This window comes from Glossina fuscipes, unplaced genomic scaffold (genome assembly GCF_014805625.2).
Source record: "Glossina fuscipes isolate IAEA_lab_2018 unplaced genomic scaffold, Yale_Gfus_2 1, whole genome shotgun sequence".
Classification (NCBI taxonomy): Eukaryota; Metazoa; Arthropoda; class Insecta; order Diptera; family Glossinidae; genus Glossina; species Glossina fuscipes.
In genome coordinates, this window is record NW_023998415.1 from 36,682,304 (window position 1) to 36,707,162 (window position 24,859).

General features: G+C 33.7%; 3 protein-coding genes across 3 annotated transcripts in view; 1 reads left to right on the forward strand and 2 right to left on the reverse strand.

The window, feature by feature from the left end:
- Positions 1 to 1,384: 1,384 nt before the first annotated feature.
- On the reverse strand, positions 1,385 to 10,227 carry LOC119645166. The gene is made up of 4 exons (XM_038045142.1): positions 9,699 to 10,227; positions 2,303 to 8,948; positions 2,084 to 2,242; positions 1,385 to 2,004 (listed from the first exon to the last, which is right to left on the reverse strand). Exons 1-4 carry the CDS (start codon positions 9,800 to 9,802, stop codon positions 1,681 to 1,683), a joined length of 7,233 nt encoding a protein of 2,410 aa, XP_037901070.1. The 5' UTR covers positions 9,803 to 10,227; the 3' UTR covers positions 1,385 to 1,680.
- Positions 10,228 to 11,374: 1,147 nt separating this feature from the next.
- On the forward strand, positions 11,375 to 12,987 carry LOC119644901 (ubiquitin carboxyl-terminal hydrolase isozyme L5). The gene is made up of 2 exons (XM_038044616.1): positions 11,375 to 11,524; positions 11,628 to 12,987. The coding sequence occupies exons 1-2, from the start codon at positions 11,452 to 11,454 to the stop codon at positions 12,530 to 12,532; spliced, it is 978 nt and encodes a 325-aa protein (XP_037900544.1). The 5' UTR covers positions 11,375 to 11,451; the 3' UTR covers positions 12,533 to 12,987.
- A 5,414-nt stretch (positions 12,988 to 18,401) lies between these two features.
- LOC119644900 (probable serine/threonine-protein kinase DDB_G0282963) overlaps positions 18,402 to 24,859 on the reverse strand; it is a 37,564-nt gene continuing 31,106 nt past the window's right edge. Inside the window, exons 4-7 of the mRNA XM_038044615.1 lie at positions 20,605 to 21,224; positions 20,222 to 20,391; positions 20,057 to 20,139; positions 18,402 to 18,666 (exon numbers count right to left, since the gene is read on the reverse strand). Coding sequence (XP_037900543.1) covers positions 18,524 to 18,666; positions 20,057 to 20,139; positions 20,222 to 20,391; positions 20,605 to 21,224 — 1,016 coding nt within the window. The 3' untranslated portion in view covers positions 18,402 to 18,523. The remainder of the gene's footprint in view (positions 18,667 to 20,056; positions 20,140 to 20,221; positions 20,392 to 20,604; positions 21,225 to 24,859) is intronic.

Sequence of the window (24,859 nt, forward strand, 5' to 3'; positions counted from 1 at the left end):
AAAGGAGCAAATATAAGCTGTAACGAAGCAGTGACAAATCTCTTTTAGAACTTGCAAAGAAGGAGGCAGTTAGTAGTATATAACTATGATGATTGTTTAAATTAAATACATTTTTCGAAAGTTCAGTTTAAGCTTATAAATTACTAAACGTGAGAGTAACTAAGCCCCTGGTAGAGAACAAATGTCAAAAATAGCTTACAGAAGCTATCGAAATATGAGGCAATCTTCAATAACTCAGTCTGAATTCATTTCACATCGCTAAAGAAAAAAAAAAAACTCTTTTTTTTTAATTAAGGTTAAATGATTTGATTAATTTTTTCTTTGTTGCACAATTTTCATTTATTATTATCATTATTACTTCTTATTTTTTTTTTGTTTTTTTTTTTTTTTTTTTGTTAATATCTACAATACATTAAACATCTAAAGTGAGAAAAAATAAAAATACTTCGAACTCATGTTTTTTTTGTTTCGTTTTTGTTTTGTTTTAATATTACAAAAGAAAGCCAAGATAAGGAGATAATAATATTTACTCATTATATAGTTAGTATACATTTATGTATTATAAAATATTTTAAAAATAAAAATCGCGCAAACACTTATACAAGTTTTCAGTTATTTTTTAAATATATAAACAATAGTTTTTTTTTTCACAGTATAACGATGAAAAGAAAAGTAAGATTGAAGAAAAGCTTAAAAGAGTGGAAGGTATTTACTACAATTCTAAAAGCTTTTTATTTTATTTTTGTCGATTTTATAATTTTGTTTTATTCCTTTTCTAGTGCAATATTGTTATTACATTTTATTTTTTTTTTTATTTAATAATGTAACTAGCGTTAGAGGGGATTTTAGGGGGTGGAAAGAAGAGAATACCTATACGTGCGAATTTAACAGCGATTCCTTTTATATTTGTAATAATAAGGATATATTATGTCCATGCTGCATGTTTCGTTTGCTAACAGATGATGACTGCGTTAGGATATTAGCTTACATTTGCTAAAATTCGTCGTGCTAAAAGGAGCAAATTACTCTTTCTTTATCTCTTTCTCCCCCTTTCGTTATGTCTTCTAATTCTAATTAGAAAAAGTAATAAACCCAAAATTACAACAGCGTAAAAATAAAAAAATAAAAAAAAAGAAAAAAAAAGAAATAGCTTAACTACTAAATATAGACGATTTTATTTCACAAAGCACAATTTTTCTCAAAATTGGGCGAAATATATTTAATACAATTAAAAAGTGAAAAAAACATAAGCGAATTTTTTTTAAATTCATAAATATCTAAAATAACAGAAATTCTAATTATATTTTTACATACACACGCACACGCAGATACACCTATGCTTAAGTTGTATTTGCTTCTTTTTTTTTTTTTTTTTTTTCTTCTTTCTTTCTCCTTCAATACAATAGTTTTCCTTTAGGTTTTCGTATGCAATGTAATAATTTTTTAATATATATTCCTAATGAATACATTATTTACATATATACTTATATCAGGGTGTATGTATGCTTATGCTTGTTAGAAATATTGCCTTTTAATTAACTTTATTGTAAAGTTAAAATTTTCACTACCGTCAGGTTTCATTTGCGTTCGGTCGAACTGAATGTGTTCTGTTTTTCCAAAATTTGTTTTTCTTCCTTTTTGTTAAGTATAGATTTTCTTTCGTTTCTTTTTCGGATATAACTATTTTTGTTTTTTACCAGCGCTAGTATTGCGTTTTTGTTGTATTTTATCTTTAAGATTTTTGATGAGATTTTCAATGTCATCGACATTGTACGCATAGATTAGTTTACACTTTTTAGCCTGTATGTTACCGTTGTTAAGATTTTTTAGAGCATGTTGCAAGCAATAGACGTTACCTTCATCGGTACGCACCATCGAAATGTAGAGATTGGCACGACAAAGATCGCATTCGCTTTCGATTGATTTATATGGTGGCTGCTGCTGTTTTTTACTTTTTCCGCTTTTTTCATTGGTAACTTTTTCCGTTGAAGTTACCCCAGCCGCCTATAAAGTTAAAAGAAGAAATTCATTTTTTTCTTTTTTTTTCTTCTGTATTTGGATTATATCTTTAAATCATATTTACCTTAAGCTGTTCTCGTGCGGCCGTCTCCTTCTCATATACCTCTTGCAGCATGGGCAACATTTGTTGTAAGGTATCTGGTTGTACCCGTTGATCGTAGCCTACGGCAAATAATAATTGCTCCAAAGAAAACATCGCCGGTTCGCAACTGTCGTGTATGTCCTGTAAAGACGTTGAATTAATAAAAGAAAAATTTCGATCTAGTGATTTAATCAAACTTACTCGGAAATCATCTTTTGCGAGATCTAACCAAGAAGATGTGGCGAAATATACACTTTCTGATACGACATAGCCGGTCGCCAAGCTTGAGGTATACGCTCGTGGAAAAACAACAATAAACTCTCCTGGCTTTTGTTCAATACGACAGAGAGATACCCCGCGATCAGTAAGCATATGGGGCGGCACCATTACTGTATCACAAGGCAGCCAAATAGTTTTGTTTTGGCAATGCGTAGGAATGAGTGAAGTCAAGGCGGCTCTAAAGTTAGCACTTTGATCGTCCGGTATCCCGTACCATAATTTTGACGCGCCTGTGTGCAGGTATTCAATCCATGATAGCCCATGAGGGTCACGATACCAGCAGCAGGCAGAGAATAGCATACCTACATGCAGTGTTGGTACGGTCACACCCATCACAGGTCCCAAGGAACGTAGTACAGATCCGGGATTATTGGTCATCACTTTTAAATTCCATGGATGACGAGCATAATTGGAGCCCTTACCCTTTGGACCAGGACTAGGAAATCCGAAACCCCAACCTGAAGAATCAATTGAACCGGAATGTACACATACATGACTGTCTCTGACAGCAACATGCCTCCAAAACTCCGCCTCGACCTCATTGACAGTGGGCTCGGTATTCTTGAACCATAGCGCCATGGTATTGCGGGCGATGCGATAAAACTGACTTAAAGGCATACTGCGACCTTTAACAATGCACTCCATTGAGACACCATCTACTTCCTCTTCCGACTCCTCTTCGTCATTCTCACTAGTTATATCGTCTTCTTCATTCGAAACGCTTTCCGTATTCACGAACCGATCCGCATTACGTCTGGCTCGAGCTTCTCGCTTCGCCCAATCGGCTTCAACTTCGTCGAAAAGCTTCTGACGTTCAGTTGGAGATAGGGTATCATACGGCAGCAAATATTTGCAGTAAATGTCATCCAATTTTGTGACGCGATCCTGAGCTAATTTCGGAATACACATCTCTTCAGCTACACGAGCCCATTTCTTCTTTTCAATCACTTCTTTCAAACCACCCAACTCTTGCACAGTATGATACAGACGTGGCAGATCTACTTCCATGCCACCAATCCACGGCGGATGATTCATGACAATGCTTTGGGTGGCTAAATACTTTTTGATTGCACTCAGTTCCTTGGCACTGGGGCCCCAACGATGTAACATCTTATGCACGTATTGATTGTAGGCAGTGAAACGCATTTCATCCGATATGCGACACTCTGGTTTAAAACTGGCTGGTGGTATTATTTTACAAATGCCAAAGCGTGCTGCAATTGGTGTAATGCGTTCGATAAATTCAATTGGATCTGAGAATTCTTTATCGGTAGGCCGGAAAATTGGAGCTTCTACCATTTGTGTGGGATCATCATGACGCGGAAAGGCAGTATTGTTCGCCATTTTAATAGGTGTATCGTCTTTTAACTTCTTATTGGTGCCATGTGATGCTACAGGTGCACTTGAAGGTCCAGTAGCATTACGGGATTTAACTGATCCAGAAAAAAGAGACGAATTGGAATTTACACGTACCAAACCGCCGCCAGCAGTCGACGTAGAGGGTCCCTGATTAGAAGTGTCTCCTTTAAATCGAGGCTGCACAGTGCCGACTGGCACGTTCTTCAAGCTGTTTGGCGCAGAGTTCGTTGATACTGTTGTGCCAACATTTGTAACTGTAGCAGCTTTCTTATCACCACCACTCATTAGATTTTTTACAATGTCTGAAACATTCATCGATTCGGGCAACGGTTTCGAGTTAGCGCCCATTTGCGCCTTTGTGACTAAAGTCGCATGCATGATAACTTTTTGATTGGGACCATCTGGACCCTCGCGTCCTAATTTGACTGCTACACCCTGAATGCCGCCTTCGCCATCGCCACTTGTTCCAATGCCTTGTAACGGAATATAGAATGTGTGTCCATCCGCAGAATCTGAATCCGCGTCATTTGTAGGCGCAATCGTTTCTACAGTTTTCTTCGTACCTTTACCAGACTTGCTAGTTGCTGGTTTTACCGGTAACACTGCTTCGGTATCTAAACTGACCTTAACAAGTTTACTTTTTTCAGTCGGGCTCAGCGTCAAAGAGACCGAGCTTGCTTGCGATGCATTTGCTAAATCTTTGTTTGCTTTTTCTACGGCTGCCGCAGTTCTCTTCTTTGATGGTGATGTGCGTTGACTAGTGGTTGGTGTAGTGTTACCACCATTTCCTGCTTCCGCTTGTTGCGAATCTCTTCTACTTTGACGGCGATAAGTGGTGGGTTTGTTAGACTCAACGTCATCGACATCATCCTTATCGAAAGAGTATATCGATTTTTCGTTGTCGGCCGAAAAAGCGCCTCCATATGAGAATGGAGCCGATTTTTTATGACTGGTGGTAGTTGTCTCTTTAAACTCTGAACGTTGTTGTTTGGATGCTTGCTTTTGCTGATAGACTGGCGTACGTTTTGGTGTTCGATTTGCGGTGCTTGATGCCATATTGTCTGCAGTATTTATTGATACATCATGAATTCCGGAGTTAATTGGCTTTTCATTAATGGTATCTATTGAGATTTTTTTACGACTCGATTTGTTTGGTGTAACTGTTGTTGTAATAATCGGAGATTCCAACTTCTTTTGATTTGCAACTTTGTGTCCGGCCGCTTGTTTACTGATCATGCCACTAGATTTGGGTTGTGGTGAATCCATTTCAGTTTGTTTTGCGGGTTCTTTCGATGCAGATTTCTCTTCCTTCAATTTTTTATCATTTTTTCTTGTTTCAATTTTCAGCGACTTTTCTTCAATACTTGCTGGCGAGGGTGTTTGCTTATTTTCAGCCGTTTTTTCGCGTGCCAAATTCATTATTGGCGATGCTTTATCTAGATCATCATCCGGGGGACTTGTTGGCTCCATTAATTTTAAATCATCTTTGCGGTTATTGGCGCTGCTGCTGGAAGCAACAACAGGAGTTGCTTTCAGTGAGGGTCCTTTTGCAGACCATGCACTTTCACTCTTACCAAGATCACGAGTGGCCTTCGACGATGAGCTAAATGAAGTACTTTCTTTGTCGTCTCGTGTTGGAGGTGGCGTTGTGCTGTAATTGTTTGGCCTTAGATCCGAATCGAAGTCATCTTCCAGATCGTCTTGAATTTCATCCGGATTCGAAGAGCATTCAATCAGCCATTTGTGGATTTGTTCATGAGTCATATTCACTTTAGCTTTACGTCGTTCTTTACCTGATAATTGATCACCAATGTAGCTTTCTGTAGGCACGACTGGGCCCAGAACGGGCTTATGTATTGACCCACACTTTCCCAGGGTGCACTTTGTGTTATCTGGACCAGAACTTTGAGCTAAGCTAACACTAGCAATTCCGAATATTTTTCCAGACTCTTCTTTGCTCGGCATTAAATTTGCGGCAAGGATGCTACCAATTTCGTCCTTAAGTGGATCGTTACCAGACTGATTTGCTGCAGCTGTCGCAGAGGTTGAAGCACCGGCTATGTTATTGCCCACATTAGCAGTATATAACGTTTTGGAACTCGCTGTAACATTAGCCTGAGACAGTGATGAATTTTTTAATAGACCACTGCTTGATCCCGACATATCGAATTTAACTGGAGATGGTGAAGGAAAAGAATTATGATTACCGGTTAAGTTGGTTGGTCGAGGCAAAGTGTTTCGGTCGAATTTTGGCGTTAAAAAGTTCGGATTAATCTTCGGTGAAGGATATGCCTCAATGGGAGGTGGATATGTTGTTGGTGGAGTTTGATATTTTAACGGTGATTGTGCATTTAATTGGGGAGATGTAGTGAGATGAGAGGCCGTCGCAGATGAGGCGGGCGGCATAACTGGCGACTTTGTGCTCTGACCTGGATACTGTGATCGTATATGCGATGTATGAGAATGATAGTGTGCCGGTGACTGAGGGACATACATTGATGTTTTACCAAAAGTGTTATTGATGCCTGCACCCAAATTGCCTGTAGGCGAAGCAGAAGGAATGCCGTATGTGGCCGGAACATTCAAAATTTTTGATGTTGGAACAGGTGATTTTTTTTCCACAACTTTAAATGGCGACGGCGTTTGTGATGAGGGCGTAACAGGCGCTGGAGGAAATACGCTAGATGTTGTTGGAGAAGTTACAGCATTTGTGACGCCAAAAGATGAAGTTGTTGTCGTCAACGTAGTTGTAGGAGGTGGGGGAGTTGGTACTGTAGTAATAGGCTTTGTTGTTAGAGGTAACATAGTGAGAGTTTTAATGTCTGATGTAGACGAAACGGGGGCAGGAATTGCAGGAACTGCATTCTCTACTTGTTCGCTTACATCTTTATCACTTGTTTTCGCATTGGCCTTTATTGCCAAAGGTTCATCATCAGAATCGCTGAAACTTTTTTCAAGTTTGCGTTTGGTTTCATTAAGTTCTTCATTCAAAAGGAAATCTTCATCCTCTTCCGTACCAGTCTTTGACTGTTCAGTTTTTCCTTCTTTCACATCTGAAGTGCTCTCTGTCTGTTGGGCAATTTTGGTTAGTACACCCTTCTTTACAAGCATACCTTCTATTTCACGTTTGGCAGGAGGAGCTGCCACCTGCTTTTGGCTTTTAGGTGGGCGACCTCGACGTCCGACACAAGGTTTTTCAACGTTTATTGTTGATACTGCAGGCGGTGGCGATTCTTCGGGTAATTGCGTCTGTTTGGCTGCTGGTATTGGTGATGTGCTGCTGTGCTTACTTAAGGCAGTAATATTTCTTTTTAGCTCGTTCTCCATTTTCTCCATCTCACGCACGTTAGGACGATCAAAACTACTTAACGATATATCATCGTCTTCGTCATCGCCAAGTTGAAGACGATGGCCTATAATACCCATATAGATAGTAGCAGCCTCTTTTGTTTTTCTAGAAGGGCGCTGATTTCGGACCGGTGGACTATTTGGATTGTCGTCGGTCTCAAGTTCACCTATACTTTCACTTTCAGCTTTCGTTTTCTTGCGACCCTGCTTGATGTTTGCTGGTTTTTTTGGTGATTGAGGTATCACGTCTTTATCAGTTTCATCTAAACGTTCTTCAGCATCTCTTCTTTGCTTAGAATTTTTTCCTCCAAGACTTAACGAAGCACCTCGTTTCCCTTTAAATTTCGCAGATTCGTCCTTTTGTTCTTCATTTCTCTCGACTTCAACGAGTCCCTCTTGTAATGCACCACCTTTTTGTGATTCTTTTTCTCTCGATTTGCACCGGTCTGCGTTTTTCTCCGCCTTTGTTGCTGCCGCTCTTTTAGATGCAGACTTTTTATTCCCACGTTGACCCTTTCTTGTATTAGTTTTACCGGCTCCAACTTTTTTAAATTTAATTGCTTTCGCTAAAGGCTGTTCATCCTCTGAGGAAAAATCAAATACATTCATGTCTGCTTTGGTTTTATCTGCACCGTCTACGTTCGAAGCGCTTGTGTTTTCGATTTTTTCTTCGAGTATCCTTTCATTTTGCACAGTTTTTTTCTGTGAACTTTCTTCTTTTTTTGTAATTATCGTTTTAGCTTCGTCTTCGATTGTTGTATCTGTCTTTTCTTTTGGGGGAGATTCAGTAGAATTCCCAACGTCGTTAACAGTATTAATCTGGTTGTTTTCTTTAGGTGGCACCTTCACGGGTTCAAAAAATGCCCTCTGCCGCGTCATACGCCCAGACGGTTCAGGAGATGGAATAAAAATTGGCGATTCCTTTTGTCTTGGTCTCTTTATGGCGACTTTTTCCTTGGGCTCTGCTTTCGAACTACCCTTTCCAATATCTCTCGTTTCTATTTCTTTTTTCTGATTATTGGCTGTTGTTTTCCCTTTACGAAGCTTAACGGCGGTATCACTATCCTTGGAAGGAGTTTCTGAACTTCTTTCGTTTTTTGACGTGGACTTTGAAGTTTTTGCTTCTTTATTTTCATCATCAGAATTTTCGGGCTTACTAGTTTCATCGACGATTGAGCTTTGTAAAGCTTCTTCCACGTCATCTGGAAGCTGTTCTAGTACTACTTTAGCCTCCCGTAAACTAGAACGATTGGAACGTCTTGAAGTCGTGTCTGCAGAATTATTACACTTTTCAGACTCAACATTATTGTTGCTCCTTCTGTTACCCTCAGCAACAACTTCAGCACGTTTACGGACAGCAAAAGTTGGTATATCATTAGTTTCAACTCTTTCTTCAATCTTTTCTTCAATTTTATCCCTTTCTTCGGAGTTATTAATCGCGATCCCACTATTTTTTAGCTCAATCTCTGTTTTTTCCGCATCTGTGGTATTATTTTTTTCAGCTGTTGATGTGTCCTTGACTTCATCTGCTTTAACAGTTTTCGGGGGTCTTCCCTTTTTACCTTTTTTATTAGACTTTTTATTTGGAGGCTTTTTCACTGGTCTTGGCGGCTCTTTAGATTTCCCTTGATTTAGGAAGTCCAAGTGTGGCGGCAGTGCCGATGTTCCACGAAAGCATAGAAATGTTAAAAAATCTTCGGTCTTTGGTCTTTTATTAGGAAGAATTTCCGTGGGTGGTTCACGGCTTTCAGATGAAGTGCTTGGGCCCGTATTGGAGGACGAAGAAGCTAAAATTGAATTATACGACGATTGGGGTGCATTTTGTCCCTGTGCAAATTTACGCTGAGCCTGCACTTTGGTTCTGATTGAGGAGAACAAGGAAAATTCAAGTAAAAGAAAAAAATTAACTGATAAATGCCATTTTATGAATTTTTGAATTTAATTTATAAAAAAAAAATTGTACCGTAATATTTGCTTGTTAAATAAACTCTTTTTTGCCAGACAGCCGACGACAATTATATTTATTCCTACTTAATACATCAAATCATTTGTATGCCTTGAGAGATCTACGAGTCACCAATAGGTCTGTCATAGTAGACCATTTATTAATGTGTCAGTTATTTATTCTTTACATTCAGAGCGAGTATTTTGAGGCTATTGATGCCATGAAACAATATCCGTTGATCATTTGAATTCAATTAAATGAATTTCAAAGTAATATGTAAATAATTTTATAGACAAAAGTTAATATACGGTGTACTCATATACATAAATTCTCTTAAACATATTGTACACATATATGTGTACGAAAAACGAAAAATGAAAAAAACAACAACAATAACAAAGTAACTCCTTGCCTCCCATTCTTTTTCTTTAAAGAATAAAAACATTGTAATCGTAAAAATACAACACTAGCTACAAACGCTAACACAACGTCACCCATACCAGATAAAAAAACAGAGAAAAAATTTCCTCACTCCTCTTAATAACAACTACAAAAATGTTCATAGTCACACATATGTATATATATTTTCAATTTTAATTATATTACAAAAATGGTTACTAGCCAGCAGCAGTAAACGATAAACCTACTATAAGGAAATGAACTCACCTTTTGGGCATTTCTGGTGATGACTCTATAGTTGTAGATGATTGTTGCTGTGGTGGCGGAGATGACTCCTTGCGCTTACGCTTAGAGTCTTTTGAGACCACCATGTTGAAAGCAACAAACCCGGTTAGAAAAATTTGTTTTCACAATTGCTTTTCACCAATTTAAACTTTTCCGTTTTCCTTTCTATATCTTCTATTACATACGAAGAATTTTCTTTTTTCTGGTTTAACACTCAACCATACAGAATGTGTGAAAAAAAAACTCCAATTACACACACAAAACCAGCACTTCTCCCATAAAAAAATTTCGTTCGCAAAAAAAATCTGTTCGCGTTACTTCAATAAATTTTCTTTTCACATTTTTCCAGGTTGAGTAACATTTTTTTCGAAATGAGCGATATTTAGATATTTATTGTCTTAAGAACATAATTCCACAGATTTTAGAATTTCTACACACTTTTTATGCAGTAAACATGCAAATTTGTGGAAAAATTTTCTAATACGACAGCGAAATTTATTTTTCTTTTCATGGCGGACGCTACAGCATTGCCAAATAAAAATATTTTCGACTTAAGTGGAAAATGGAACAGAATTATTTTAACATTTCCCTTTTACTCACAACATACTAAGGGAATATGTAAAAATGTTATTTTAAAAAATTTATTTAATAATAAATATTGTACAATTTTTCAGTTTGTTTCCCTACATTTTTCTTTAATATTAAAAATGTAATTTTAAAGCTTTCTGCTTTTATTTACACTTGCGGTATTATTACTAACATATTAATCATGAATAAGTAATAACTTTTTAATACGAAATACAAAGCAGTATATTATCTTCAGTGGATATGTGTTAACTATACATAAAGAAATTACGTATATGATTTTCTTAAAAAAATCATGTTTGTAAATTGAAGAGAAATTTGGAGTATCTTACATTATTACTACTCACCGCATCCATAGGCATAGGTAGTGCTTATTGTCCATATTTGAAAATGTGTAAGGGAGCTAACACAATAAGGCGTTATTTTTATTTTTGGGCTGGGACTTAGGCTGTGCCGAATTTTCACAAGACTTTCTGGGAATTAGCAAATCATTTGTTTTTGCACAATAAATAGAAATAAGGTAAAGAGGCAAAAAAGCACAGGAAGAAATTATGAACGTTTTTTTGTTAATTTTCAAGTTATTTATCTAATTTATGTTTATCTTACACTAAGGTGTATCATTTTTATATTAAGTGATTTGCAATTTTTGTTTATATTAAACATTATTTTCTAAGAAATGAAAAACAAGCCCTAAACACCATTTATTTTAAAATTGATATTTTTAGCAAATGTTTTTCTTCTCATGGTCGTGTAGGTACGTTTGTTCAAACGATTTCGCAAAAACTTCGTCAACGTCATGCTTTTTAATAAGTGGTTTTACCCAATATTAAATGTTTGCTCATATTCGATACTGAATAACTGATTTATATAATTTTAAATAAAATGCTGCATAAAAATAAATAAATAATTAGGATAATCTTTTACGTTTTAGATTTCGTTTAGGGATTATATTAACATACTGTAAATGATTAGAAAATATATATACGAAAAGTTTTGTAATTTCGGCAACCCTAAACGTGTGTCTTGAATTGTGATTTTGCAGAAATTTCAGTTTCAGGAAATTTAATAATTAAATAAGACAACGGCGTTATATATATAGAAATACGCATATAAATCTATACATATATATGTTCAAATATAGATTTTTATCATGGAAGGAGCTGGCAATTGGTGTTTAATTGAAAGTGATCCTGGTGTATTCACCGAACTGATTCGGGAATTTGGTGGGTATTTTTATTATTTTTTTTATTTTTAGGATTTTTATTTGTGACTTTGCTGCGTGTAAGCTAACCGGCTTTTGGAATAATCTGATCCCTTTGTTTATAGGTTGCGAAGGTGTGCAAGTCGAAGAGATTTGGTCATTGAATGAAGAATCTTTCAAAAATTTGGAACCTATACATGGCTTGATTTTCCTATTTAAGTGGGTACAAGATGACGAACCTTCCGGTACTATAGTGCGCGATAATCGTTTAGAGAAAATCTTTTTTGCGAAACAGGTCATCAATAATGCTTGCGCTACTCAAGCTATTTTAAGTATTTTACTCAACTGCAAAAGCGAGGATGTTAAACTCGGTGAAACCTTGACTAATTTCAAAGAATTTTGTCAATTTTTTGATTCGTATAACAAAGGCCTAACCTTAAGTAATGCCTCACAAATACGTACAGTACATAACAGTTTTGCTCGTCAAACTTTATTCGAATTGGATACGAAACATCAAACTAAGGAGGACGATATATATCACTTCATTAGTTATCTGCCTATTGACGGTCGCCTTTATGAGTTGGATGGGTTAAAGGATGGACCCGTCGATTTAGGAGCCATTGTTTCAGGTCAGAATTGGATAGATGTTGTACGTCCGATTATAGAGAAACGCATGCAAAAATATAGTGAGGGTGAAATACACTTCAATCTTATGGCTTTAATATCGGATCGCCAGAAAATCTTTCAGCAACAAATTGATAAACTGCTTGGTGGTGTAGGAATCGAGGCCATGGAAACTGATGATGATCGCGAAACAGAAATAGCCAAATTGCGCTCCCTAATTGAATGCGAAATAGAGAAACGTAAACGTTATAAAATTGAGAACATTAGACGTAAGCACAACTATTTACCCTTCATTGTTGAACTATTAAAAATGTTGGGTGAGCGTGGCCAGTTGATGCCCATCTATGAAAAGGCTAAACAACGTGCCTTGGAGCGTGAAGCTGCTGCAGCTAAAAGCAAATCTTAAGTGAATAATATATACCTACTTTTATTCCGTTATTAATGTTAATCGCCACCTCTTGATAATTTTTTATAAAGGTAAATTGTTTTCAAAAAATAGTAACAAATCGTACATAGTTAGAGGAAGTTTATGATTCTTTTAAGTCAATCAATTTATTATGTAGAATAATTTTACCGATTTCTATATATTTCATTGCACCGATATTAGAACATGATCTATTCAATATATATAATTTACCGAATATAATTGAAGTTCTCTTTAAGCTCCTGACTGCCAGCGTTTACTTATATATTTGGAATAACATAAAAAGGGAATTTCACTTTCCTAATCCATACCCACATACGATTTTCTTATATATTTGTAGAAATTGAAAAAGATTGTTGTTTTTTTTTGTCAAGTTTTGAATTATCAAATAAATATTGAACAAAAACATAAACTATCTGATATTTTATGTAGATGAAAGGGTTAATTTTTCTATTTTTTTGCTTTTATGCCGATTTAAAAAACACATGTGTAAATGTTTTATATATTCAACATTATATGCGATATTTAAATATACGCATACATTTTAATGTATGTATTTATATTCAAATTAAAAAAAAAAAAACCTAAAACTAATTTAATATTGAAGAATTTTGGTGAGACATCATTTCATTCCTCGAACGATTCGCGCAGTCATCCAATTGATTCTTTAGTCTATTTTCCAGTTGGTTTCAGTAGAAGGAGATTAAAATTCCAATGAATTTCCCTTTCAATATTAATTGGCTGGAGATAAATAAAAAACCCGGCCATTCAACATAGGTCATTCACTCCCTTCTATAATGGGTGGTCCAAAATCTCCCCGAATTTGTATGCTACAAAAAAAAAAAAAAGAAAAGAAAAGAAGAAACTTGGCTCGGAGTAATCATTGCAAGGAGAGCGAAGAATCTAATTGATAAGAAAATAAAACCGCCGCATGACTTTGTGTATTTATTGTACGAGAGTTAAATAATATAATATTCATCCTTCATTCACTGAAGGCGACGTCAGCAGAGTTGGCTGAGATAAACTGCAAAATCAATTCTAAAGTAAGTTTGAAATCTTTTATGATATTTACGTTAATTTATTGACGAGTTACATGATCAAATTTTAGTAAATATATTTCTTCCTTATAGTAACTCAGGAGGTGTATGATAAAAAAATAAAAGTGCTGGCAGAACGGTTATGCCGTTTTCATCGACAAGTATATTATATACCTATTAATAGCAATGTAAAAATCTTTGCATTTCTGATAGTGAGTAGTGCAGTGCTATTTGTTTGATGTAAGTAACAACTTATCATTATTATAATTATTACTATGATTTTTTTGCACAAATGTAATAATTTCTTAGAGTAAGAGCAAAAAAAAAAAAAAAAAAATGAGTTACTACTTAAAAGGTCTTATATGTACAAAAAATACATTCTATTTAAAAATGTTCGGTACAACCTTTTACTCCAGTAGTTAATTTTAATGTTGTGGCTCGCCTCATAAAACAACGCGAGAAAGTCTGAATACGTTAAAGATGATATAGATAGGCATGATATATATGTTTCCAAAAAAATTGATGAAAATCAAATTTGTGCATTGGCTCTATCAAATTTCTTTATCGGTTAACAGTTATGTAGGTTTTAAAATTTGTAACTCAAGAAAATATACGTCGGGGACTCTGTTGGATATAAGAAATTAAATTTTAAATCAACCCAAAACGTAGATTCTTTACAGTCGAGCAAGGCCGTTATTAAATACCCTACACCTTTTCACCTAATACAATTCCTTATCTTTGTTTATTACACAATACCAATGAAAGAAACCCCTTTTTACGAGAACACTTAGTATGGAGAGTTCTAAAAAGTAGACTTTTGTGATCCAGACTTATTATTGTAAATTTATATGCTAAATTAGTGTTTCTTGCCAATTATCGTCATAAAATTCAGAAAAGTATACCTTTTAACATTTAAAGACTTATCGTTTCATATCAAACTTTATGAGCTGGGAGGTTAAAATCACGGCCACATCCCATATAAATTTCCCACTTTCGGATAATATTTCGCGCCAATTTTTGTCGAGATTTACTAAGAATGAAAATTTTTTGGTATAAAAAAACTTTTAAAATCGAACTCCAACATAGACTTAAAATAAGTTGTAAAAATGATCCGATCCAGTACATTTTTAATAGCTTTTCTTTTCAGGTCACTGACATGCCAGCCATGTATGAATGTTGGGAAAATATATCGAAAAAGGCGATCTATACGTTAAACAGAGGAGTAAGCGTGCAGACATTAGTCGGACGGACGAACGGACGGACATGATTAAATCGATTTAAATAATAATTTTAAGCTGCGGTGAATTTATCTTAAGCTCTTCTACATGTTGCATATATTCGCGCAAAACTTAAATTTGTCTTTATCGCGTATATTGTGCAGTATAAAAAGGATCGCTTCTTGATGTTGTCAGTCAAGTCATAAAAAGAAAGAAACCAATGCACGATCAATACATCTGATGCATGGATTTTTGCCTTATCTTCCAATTGAACAATGTACATATATATGTTTACGATGATTATTAGTGAACTTATTATGAGCAAGATATAATCTATTTTTTAGTTTCCTTCTAGGTTAGATTCCTGGTTATTTGCGTGGGCGATAGTGAATAAAAATACCATAATTGAAAGTAAAATTTTTGATAATCAAATTCAAGTACAATATATATACTTGCAAGGAGGGATCCAGGGATAGTTATATATATATATATCATCTTACCGAACTTATTAAATCAGGATACGATTTGTCGGAAGACTTTTTTGTTGTTTTTTTTTGTTTTTTTTTTTGATTTATTTATTTGATTGATTTTTATGTGTTGCTGTGTATCTTATAAGTATTTAGGTTATTGTTGTTGATTATTAATATGTATATATTCAGTATATATATATACATATCGTATATATAAGATACATAGATACATGCCTACGTATATGTATATATATATATATATATATATATATATATATATATATATATGTTTCAATAATATTGAGTATGTTTGTATATATATTTTTTACTATTTATATATGTATATCTCATATGGGCTTATATGAAAGATATTTGATTTAATTTTGAATCATTTTATTACAATATACTGTTCATAGAGGTGTGTGTGTATGTGTGTATGTATAAGTTAATCTTTACTTTCATTTTATATGCTCTTTATTATTTATTTATTTATTTATTTATTTATTTATTCATTTAATTATTGTTTAGTTCCTTCTCTCTTAAGGAATTTATGGTTTCTAGAATTATATTTTATATTTAATTCTTACGGTCACAGTATTGTGTATATAGGAATATTATGTTAATCATTTGGTTGTTCGGTTTTTTTTTTTTTTTATAATAAATATATTTATTTATAAGTAAATCTATTCATTAATTTTTTATATTTGAAACAATAAATGTTTTTTTATGGGTTTAAACAATTTAGGAATTTTCACTTTTTTTATTAATAAAATGTAAACCAATATAATAAAAATGTAAAATAAGTTTTCCATTTGGTTACGCTCTATATTATATACATAGATTCTGTTTAATTTATTCATTTATATGTTTTGTATGTGTATAGCGGAAATTGGTTATGAAGTTAATAATAATCTAATTATATATAAGGTTTCGACAAATTTATGGCACGTTAAGGTCAGCCGAATAAGAAAACCTTTATGCTTTCTTAACTAATTTTAACAACTGCGTGTGGTTTTATCGCTGTAATTATTTTCAATATTGTTTATCAGGCAAAAGATGAAAATTAACATAAATACACAATGCACAAAAAAGCAAAATTCATTCTTGAAGGGCATTCTATCTCTACCTTTCCTTTTTTTCGTTTCGCCTTCTGTTCTAATTTCCTTTTGATGCATTCAGTTGCTGGAAGTCTTGCTACATAATGGTGAAGAAGTGCACCTGATCAAATATTTGCTCAAAATATCTATGCGATGAGGTGAAATGGATATTAATTTACTTGTGTTAGGATTGAAAACGCGATCAATAAGTCAACATAATTCTGGTTTCGTAGGGTGCAAAAGTTAAGGTTATCCCTACATGTGTTTGATAATTGCAACGCTGTAAGACTTAAGGTATGATTTAAATATCTCGTTAATGAAAGGAAAGTATCGCTTACGAAAATAGGTAATGATATGATGACGACAATGCGATCACTGTTGTTGCTGGTATGTGATTTTTTACTTTTTCAAAAGTCTGTTTTGCTCCTTGTGTGCGAAATGAAAATAAACCTCATGCACGCATGTCACACATCTCGACGAATATATTTATTAAAATATTGTTACAATTTTCAATTTTCATATGATGTACGGTGTTATGTGCTTGTTTATGACAACTACAAGTGGAGAAGGAACTTGCGAAAGAAACCTGCTAAACAACTATATATATATACTTGATATATTTCAAGCCCTATAGCTTCAATTACTCTAAGGACAAACAGATAAGCAGATAAATTCGATTTCAAATCTCGAATTTGAATCTTGCGTTCATTTAAAATATTAAATTATAAAATTATTAAAAACAATCCATTCTTCGATCGATAATCGATAATGGATAATGGTATGTGCAGCGTGGGAATGAAATGAAAACGAATCAAATAATGCAATACAGCATAATAATGAATAATTTGCCAATAGAGAAGGCTTAAAAGAGGTCTATGATATTTTTGAATAGTCTGAGTGAAATCTTCTTCTCACTTAGTCTTGGTCGTAATAGTCTTTTAGTAGTGGCGTGCGTATATCAAAATGTCGATAGGACCTATACGAATTTCATAAGAGAGATTTATTAAGTCAGTCAATTGCTGTTTGGTCATTAAGATTTTATGAAAAAAAAAAAAGAACAAAAAAAAAAAAAAAAATGTTAAAAATCGTATTAAACATTAAAGTATCGCATATAAGCGAAGAAAACCGATGATTTTTCTTTCTATTGTTATATTGAAGAATGTATGTAATGCAACGCCTCTCTCTGCGAAACGCATCTTTATAACTAAACATATGCGAGTAGTGTTTTGAAATTTTGAAGGCAATCAATAATGCTGGTGGTATGTATTAAAATTTTCTAAATCCCTTTCTACGCCCGTCACCACCCAAGCGAGGAGATATATGTTAGATTTATTCATAACAAGCGGTAATATGCATTAGATATTCTCGATTAACGGATAAGATATTCAATTGATTGATGTATGTACGATTGTCCATCTGTCCATGCCTTCGTATGTTGTTGAAGATGTTTTTTTTTTTTTTTTGTTCAATTTTTAGTAAGGTAAGGTAAGGTGGTTTTGATTTGTACAACTGACACGCCCACAATCAATAAACTTTACTTTCAAATTCTATTTATGACTTTTATACTTAATATATTGAATTAGTTCTAAGGCGGATATAATTTTTTTTTTTTTTTTACTCTTTTATTGTTATAATTATTATTATCATAATTATTAGTATTATTATTTCTATTATCATTTTGATTATTATTATTATTATTATTATTAATATTAATATTATTAATATTATAAATTTAGTTTCGATTTTTCCTTTTTTGATTTATGGTATTTTCCTTTTCTTGTTTTTCAATTTAGAATTTATTTAAATTTAGCACTTACTGATTTTTTTTTGTTTTTTTGTTTTTTTCTTGTGTATTTATATTTTCAATTTCCAGTTCAAAATTTCTTTCTTGCTTGTGGTTTATTTCTAATTCACTTGCTCTGTTAATTTGCAATTCGAAGACACAACAGTTACTGGTCCAGTTCCAGGAAGTACAGTAAATTTTTAAGTTTTTTTTTTTTTTAATTTTGTTTTTTCCTCTACTTTTTTTGAAACTTTTAAATTAAAATTTTGTTTCTTAAATACAATATTTAACATTAAATATTATGATGTTTAACTTAAAAGTTACCACCAATAACAGCATTTCCAGCTCCAACACTTTCAAGCACCAACGTTAAGTGTTAAAGGCATTATGCTGTTGATATGGCGACAGCAGTTGTGGGGCATTATTGGTGGCGATAGCGGTGCTCGATGCGGTTGTTAAAACTGAAGCAGGTATTGACGATGGATTGATATCGGGCTTGCAGTCCTTATTCACTGAAATGAATATATATATATTAAGAAAAAAAAAAGAAATAAATAAATAAATAGAAAAAATTATTAACGAATGCCTTTTTTTTTTTTTTGTTTTATTCGCTTTGCAATGACCAAAACTTCTTTATACATTCATTCATATCCATCGATTTGTACATCAGTCAGTCTGTTTGCGTTGAATTTCTTTTTACCATCTCGGAAATTGAGATAGAAACCCGAAAGCTATTGTTTACTAGTTTAAAAATGGACTTGGTCGGTCCAAACATCTAGCTAACGATTGCTCTAATAAAATTACAAAAAAAAAAAAAAGGAATAATTGAGTCAAAAAACAATTTCAAAATATTGTTCTTAATAACATGTAAGCCTGAGTGGACACTAGGGCTACTAGACTACGCACGCGCTCTGAATGTTAATAGTAGAAAAAATAAGGAAGAAAATTAAATTCGATCGGGACCGAATCTTTTAATCTCATCACTCTTATCCTGAAAAAGGACACAAGAAGTAAATGAGCAAAATTTTCATGCCCTATAATGTGGAGTGGGTGCAGTTGATTTTTTGTATTTTCAAAATAAAAGTTTTTCTCGTATTGGCATGTGAGCGTTGTAGACGTGACCTTTGAAAAATTCAGGTCAATTCCAAATTCTTTTGTAAATTTGTAGGCGATATCGTCATTTTCGCTGACCGCAATTACTACAAAGTTGCGTAAAGAGACAGTTGGACAAACGAACAGCCGGACATATTTAAGTGCATTCCAAATTTGAAATTGGCCATGAATTTATCGAGTTTATGGGGTTTTCGGAGCTTGTTTTTGCGCGTTTCAAAAGTTATTGAAAAAAAAAAAAAAAATTAAACTTTGATACACCATAACATTGGGTAGGCGGGGTCAAATTGTTTTTTTCATTTTTGCACACAAATACTATAGCATCGGCCATAGAGTACGCGTTCAAATTTTTGTACATTTATCTGCTATAGGTTATGAACGGAATGACCGAGTGTGGACATAATTTTTTTCATTCCCATTGAAAGGAACAGGTATTCTCAGTTTACATGGTGCTGTGGGCGTATTCTTTGAGCGATTCGGCCCATTTTCAATATCAAGAATTTCGATTGTTTATGCCAAGTTTGAAGTCGATAGCTTCATTTTTACGGCTAAATAAATGCTTACAACGGACATTAAACAGACGGATAAACGGATATACATAAATAGATTTAAGAATTGATGTTGATCAAGAATGTATGTATGTATATACTTTGTGGGGTCTCTGATGCTTCCTTCTGGGCATTGAAATCGTTTTGACAACGGTGATGGGTATAAAAAATTCAACATAGCAAATACTTAAGAAGCCCCGTAGCGCTGGCATATGTAATTATTCACTTGTTAGGATTGAATTACCTGCTGTAGCTGACATACGATTCAAAAGGTTTTTTTTCTTGCGTTTTAATATCGTCTCCAAATTGTAACCATCCGTTATCATTCTAAGAGGAAAAAGAGAGCAAATGATGTTAAGAGTAATCTCTTAAGAATGACTTAAGATAATAAATAATGAGAGACTCTTACTTTTCGATACGATTAAAGCCTAAAACGTCTTTAAAGGCTAAATAGATTTTATTGAGAGTTAGATTGGGTAGTCCCTGGCCCAGATAGCGTACGAATTTAAGTTGTTCAGATTTGGATAAACCATTCTCCTGTAATTCCAAAAAGGGTCGATGATCGGCCACCTTGTATTCCTGTATATAGAAAATTTCACGATGAAAAACAATGAAAAAAAGGAAATAACGAGAATTTTTATTAACATTTTTTTAAACATTTAATTGCAAAATATTATTAAATTATATACACTATATATATATATATATGTATATATATATATATATATATATATAAAATATAGTTAATTTCCTGGCTTTATAAACTTGTTCATTTTTTCATCATTTGCTCACATTGCAAAATCGGCTGAAATTTTCGGTGATTATATACTTTTCATAATACGTTACAGTCTGATTATTCTGAATACCGAACTGTTTTAATAATTCCTGCTTTTTTGGCGGTAACCTTGTTAGTTGCGTACAAATTCCATCCTCAATCCGATGAGTTTCGTGTACATCGAAATTTTCATAAATCATCAGATTTTCCAATGCTCGGGGCATTACACATTTCGGATTTCCATAATCTATGGTATTTAAATGCTGTTGATGCATATGATGCTGCTGTTGTTGCTGTTGCTGCTGTTGTTGTTGTTGCTGCTGTTGTTGCTGCTGCTGCTGCTGCTGCTGCTGCTGCTGCTGCAATATAGCCGTTGCTGTTGTTGTTAGTTGGGTTAAGGGATTCAATTGATTATTGATATGACAATTATGATTATTTTGCGTGCTTGTTGCATTGTTATTGTTATTGTTGGTGTTGTTGTTATTGCTATTGCTACTGTTGCTGGTACTGTTGCCACTAGCATTACTACTGCTACAATGATTGCTATGCACTATCGGTGTATTATTTGTTATAGTTGTTGAGGCCGTTGTAAATTCCATGCCGTCATTTGATTGCTGTTGTATAATATTTTTAAGATCTGCAAAACAAAATATATCAAATTTTGACTGCATATATATGTATGCATATATAAATCTATACAAGTCTAAAAGAAAAACAAAATATGAAAAAAATCATATTTTGCATTATAATAATAATCTTCGAAAGCATCTTCATTTCGATACTCGTTCGTGAAGGATGGATGAGACAAAAGTTATTTAGTCATGTCGGTCCGTTCGTCAATTCCTTATCTTAGTATCTTCAATGATTGCAAAAATCTTTAATGAAAGCAAAAACTTACTGCTATTCGACTTATATCATTACCGCAGATTATGTTCAGAATCAGGGTTGATCTGCCCATAGAGGTAACCGCAATAGTACGAAAAGTTAAAAGAATTGAAAATTACAAATGATGAATAATTTACACCTTGTCGGCTGATCCGTTGCTCCTACTTGACTTTGTAATTTGCCTACACCTAAAAACAAGCAGGAAAGTTATATTCGACGGGAGTCGAATCTCGCATACCCACCACTATACTTTTCGCATTCTACTCTCCAAGTTCTTTTATTTGATATCCATATGGATAGTATTATTAGGAAAAAATTAATCGCGATGTCCATCATATTCATTGTAAAATTAATCCATTTTCAGGCAGATAATACATCTTCATTTAAGGAGTGTACGAAAAGTTTTAACCATTCGGTCTTGTTTGCCTTATGATAAAAAGTAAAAAAAAAGGAAAATTTAACTACTCATAACTTTGTGTGGACATGGCCAATTGGTTACATTTTTCGACCTAACGAGTAGAGTGCTTTGTGAAGTAAGGGTGGAAAATCTCAACTTTCTAACCTTAACAATTTTCGTGTAACGTGCAAAAATGTAGAAATTTTTGTTAAAAGACAGAATGGAAAAATAGGCATAAATGGACCGAGAGTTTGTTGCAGAGTTTGTGTTTGCATGAAATTACTATTATGGGTAAATTTTCATCACCATATATTAAAACTTTTACTTTTCTACTCTACAAAGGATGAATTTTCGTGAAACTCCTTATCAGGGTAGAATCCCAAAAAAAAAAAATAAAAATAGCCGAGATGGTCCAAATTAGGTACAGTTAATTTTTTATGTTAAATTACTATTGCGATATAATTTTCATCACGAAGCATTGAAAACTATAGTGCATTCGTCGCGTGAACTTTAGTGTTGATTATATGAGAGTGGATTAAAAAATTGCTCCTGCTGGGTCCAAAGTTTTCACATCAATTAGCAATGCCGAAATACTACCACTTAACCACTTCTACCGGCAAATTTTGAAAATTTCAGTTTTTTCTCATATAACGACCTTTCAGAGTCAGAGGGTGTTATATGGCGAATAATCGAAAAGCGTACGCCCTTGCGCCAAAATAGCTTCGTGCAGCAAATTTAATCAAAATATCTCAAAAATTGCGATCTGCAACTCAAGCACAAAAATACATGGGCAGAAGACCGGCCGAATAGACCGGCTTAGATCGGTTTAGAATACGATTCTGAATCGATCGACATAATAAAATGGGGATATATTTAAAGCCCTTCTGGATGTTGGTAAACGTCCGCACTATTTTAATATGTTCTGTACCACAAGTGGTGTATGGTATAGACATTACCTTCAGACCGCGCCTCATCTTAAGGCTTATGTTTTGACAAAATTTTCCAAAATAATTGTTTTGAAATGAAAATGACAGCACAAGAGCTTCGCCCAAAAAAAATATTGTCTTAAATAGCACATGCCTGGCCTTATCATTGACCTCAAGATCGAAAAAATCTTTCAAAGCGAATCAGTAAACCAAAAGTAGAGGTTAGAGATATAAGGTACACCACGAAAAACATAGTTACGAGAAAAACGCGATTTGACTTAGAAGTGACGATAATTTGAAGTAACTTGAAGTACCGAATCGCTAAGTAAATTTGAAGAATTCAATTCGTCATAAAATGTGTTTGCATGATTCCGGAATACTTGAGGTATAGTAAACAAAACCTAATATAAATATATATATATATATATATATGGAGTCATTAGCCCCTGTTAGAATGCGGCCTCTCCATCCGTTTGGAATCGAATTATTTTTTTTTACTTCTTCATTTCTTACAAAAAAGAGAGAGAAAGAGAGAAAGAGAGATAGATAGATAGATAGATAGATAGATAGATAGATAGATAGATAGAGAGAGAGATAGAGAGAGATAGAGATAGAGATAGAGAGAGAGAGAGAGAGAGAGAGAGAGAGAGAAATTTAACTCTGAAGACGGGCAAGGCAATAACTTATCATGCACGCGAAAATTTGTCTTTGATTTCTTAAGCAAAGGAAACACCTTTGTCGCGTCGCTTGCATAAGATTTATGAAATCTGTTCGCGATTACTGTTCATCTTGCTTATGTTTATCCCTTCAGTATAACTGCGAATGCATTGAGTCCAAGCGGATATTGTCAATTTTGATCAATGAATTAATTATGTAATTTTTCTATTTTCATCACCGAAACTTGATTTTGTCAAAACGCTTGGCATACACCAAGAAAAATGCTTTTGAGATGCTATAAAATGCATACATTTTTGATCAAATTTTGAATCGATCTAGTCATGCCTATCTGTCGGTTCATTCATGTTTCTACATTGTGCTTCTATATATAAGTTCTCATGATCACAATCACAAAACTAAGAGGTCGGGCTTAAAGTGTTTGTAAACAGTTTGATATTAAAAATGAGGTAAATCGATCAAAAGATATGCCTACGTCCCTAGTTAGAATTTCAGTTTGCTTAAGCTACAAAAAATGCTACGTAATAAGTTACATACGGATGATTTTATAGCATTTGTGTCAAAAATGGAAGAAATCGCTCATATCTATCCAATGTTTTCTTCCTTCCACGCAGAGAAAACTAAACGGTAAAAAACTAAAAAAATTTCATGGTAAAGGCCTTGGTCAAAGTTTTCATGAACGCCAATCAACATATAATAACCACAGAAGAAGAATTTAACCTCAATGTCGACCGTTCAACGGTTTCGTGACACGAGCGCCGGCTTTGATTGATAAACAATTTTCTTCTAGATTTTTGTTACCTCATTATAATTATGATTATAATATATAGATAGATATTATAGATAGATTTTATTGAATTGTTGTGTTTGCACGATTTATTTAAAGAATTTATTGCATGTAATTCTTCTTGATTTTCATTTAAATTCCATCAATTATCGCAACAAATATTGTGCTTGTAGTATGTATAGGGGACATTCCTCGAGAAGTGAATCAAATCGGGAACTTAATCGATTATATTGGGCAACAGACGATTACACAGATCGGATATAGTTTGTGTTCTAGCTTTTTATTTGATAATTTGCATATTTATCATGAGTGAAATCTTAAGCTAATACTCTGTCCGTCTGTCTATTCGGTTCAAAGAGAGAGAGAGAGATAGAGAGAGAGAGAGAGAGAGAGAGAGAGAGAGAGAGAGAGGGAGAAAAAAAAAAACTTAAGCTTGACTCTGGCTGCTCTATTTTGTAGTCTGATTAAGATTGCGTTTGTTTTAAAAAATATATTTGAAATTTCAAATTTGACTTAAATAAATAAACACATATACATAGATAAAATATTTATTTGCACTGATAGTTATCCGAGAATCACATCCAAAGTGAAGTAAGTGGTTC